Source organism: Buceros rhinoceros, unplaced genomic scaffold, assembly GCF_000710305.1.
Source record: "Buceros rhinoceros silvestris isolate BGI_N320 unplaced genomic scaffold, ASM71030v1 scaffold20843, whole genome shotgun sequence".
NCBI lineage: Eukaryota > Metazoa > Chordata > Aves > Bucerotiformes > Bucerotidae > Buceros > Buceros rhinoceros.
The window spans coordinates 1-1,807 of record NW_010404466.1 but is presented as its reverse complement, the minus strand read 5'-3'; the positions used below and the strand labels follow the sequence as shown (position 1 = coordinate 1,807).

The 1,807-nt window shown below is 62.2% G+C and overlaps 1 protein-coding gene across 1 annotated transcript in view; it reads right to left on the bottom strand.

Moving 5' to 3' along the window:
• Positions 1 to 1,477, bottom strand: part of GALE (UDP-galactose-4-epimerase) — a gene marked incomplete at its 3' end in the record, with an annotated part of 1,970 nt that extends 493 nt beyond the window's left edge. The window contains exons 1-6 of the mRNA XM_010133410.1: positions 1,357 to 1,477; positions 1,139 to 1,254; positions 784 to 897; positions 419 to 595; positions 205 to 318; positions 41 to 107 (exon numbers count right to left, since the gene is read on the bottom strand). Coding sequence (XP_010131712.1) covers positions 41 to 107; positions 205 to 318; positions 419 to 595; positions 784 to 897; positions 1,139 to 1,254; positions 1,357 to 1,477 — 709 coding nt within the window. The remainder of the gene's footprint in view (positions 1 to 40; positions 108 to 204; positions 319 to 418; positions 596 to 783; positions 898 to 1,138; positions 1,255 to 1,356) is intronic.
• Between the last annotated feature and the right edge of the window lie 330 nt (positions 1,478 to 1,807).

Sequence of the window (1,807 nt, the reverse complement as noted above, 5' to 3'; positions counted from 1 at the left end):
CCAGGGGACGGGGTGTCTGCACCACCCGTTCTGCCATTACCTGTTCCGTCGATCGTCTTGTAGTCGTTCCCGAACACACTCAGGAATTCCCGGCGTCCCACCGCCACCTGCACAGGGGGACAAGCCCACAAGAGCCCCATCAGCCCCTCCCCCACACTGGCACTGCGAGTCCAGGGGTCCTGAAAGGCTGCAGTGGGGCCACACCTGCGCCACATAGGGCATGAGGTTGTTCGGGATCCCCTGGGGATCTTCTCCGATCATCCCTGACTCATGGGCACCGATGGGGTTGAAGTAGCGTAGGAGAACGGCGTTCCAGTCCTGGGGAGACACACCAGCGTGTCTGTCTGGTCACCCCAGCAGGCACCTGTGGGAAAAGGCCTCCGTTCCCAACCCCAGATGCCCCAGGACAGCTCCTCACCCTCTCTGCTTTGCAGAGATCTCGAATCATCTCCTCGATAAAGTACTTGGATTTGCCGTAGGGGTTGGTGCAGCCTCCAGCAGGGTGGTTCTCATCCAGGGGCAGGTACTTGGGGTCTCCGTAGACGGTGGCAGAGCTGCTGAACACGATGTTCCTCACGCCGTGGGCTTTCATGGTCTGGGGAGCAGGGACCAGCCGCCACTGAGCCTGCGAGCTCCGTACCCTCCAGCTCAGCTGTGTGGCTCAGCCCACTGCAGAAGGCAGCTCCCGCCACCACCACACCCCTGGGACAGGGCCTGGGCACAGGGAGCACCACAGGGACCAGGGCGCAGCCACCCCAGTGCAGACAGCACGGCCCCGCTCACCTCCAGCAGCCGGATGGTCCCAGTGAGGTTCACCCTGTAGTACTCCAGGGGCTTCTGCACAGACTCCCCCACTGCCTTCAGCCCCGCAAAGTGCATCACAGCTGAGAAACGGTGCTGGGTAGGGAGACAGAGCTCGGCATTGCTGTCACAGCAGCACGAGATAGAAGCTCCAGGCAGAAACACGTCCGAGATCTCCCCGGGAGTTTCATCCCACTCAGGAACATTTGCTGGTCACAGCATTCCCTCAGCACTGTCCTCCCCAACCAGTCCACGCCCCCGTCCTGGCTCCCACCCCCAGCACAAACCCTTTGCAGCCCATGCAGCCGCCTTGGGGCACTGCGGCTCTTGCTCTCACCTTACTGAAGAGCTCCTGCAGCGCTGCCTCGTCAGTGATATCCAGCTCCTGGAAGAGGATGGGCTGGCGCACGATTTGCTGCACACGCTGGAGGCTCTCGGGGAGCGCGTCTGCCCCTGGGGAGGTGGAAGGGGTGAGGGGGGGGATAGCTGGAGGTCCCGGTGCAGGCTGAGAGGGGCCGAGTCACTTGTGTGGGAAGAGGGGAAGGCTTTCCGTACCTCGGATGGCATTGTGGAAGTTGTCTATGACCACGGGGACGTAGCCAGCCTCCACCAGCTCCAGCACACAGTGACTGCCGATGTAGCCAGCTCCACCAGTCACCAGGATCTTCTCTGCCATGGTTCCCTGCGGGGGGAAAGAGCACCGGGTGAGGTGGTCTGGGATGGGCATGACAACTGGGGCCCTGGGGAGGAAGGGACAGGCAGGACTTGGACACTGTCACGTCAGCACGGCCTCGGCACTCCCTGCGCTTGGCCCAGCCAGTGCCAGGACATCTGGAGAGGAACAAGCTGGGCACACCCTGCCAACGCGGGTCACACCTCCCGGACAGGGAGGGTTTATCTGGCACTTGTGGTACCTGGGGAAAATCCCTCGTTCTTCCTGTTAAATCCAGTCGAGATCCTGCAGCACGAATCCCTCAGGGTACGTCACCCCAAACCACAAGGACCG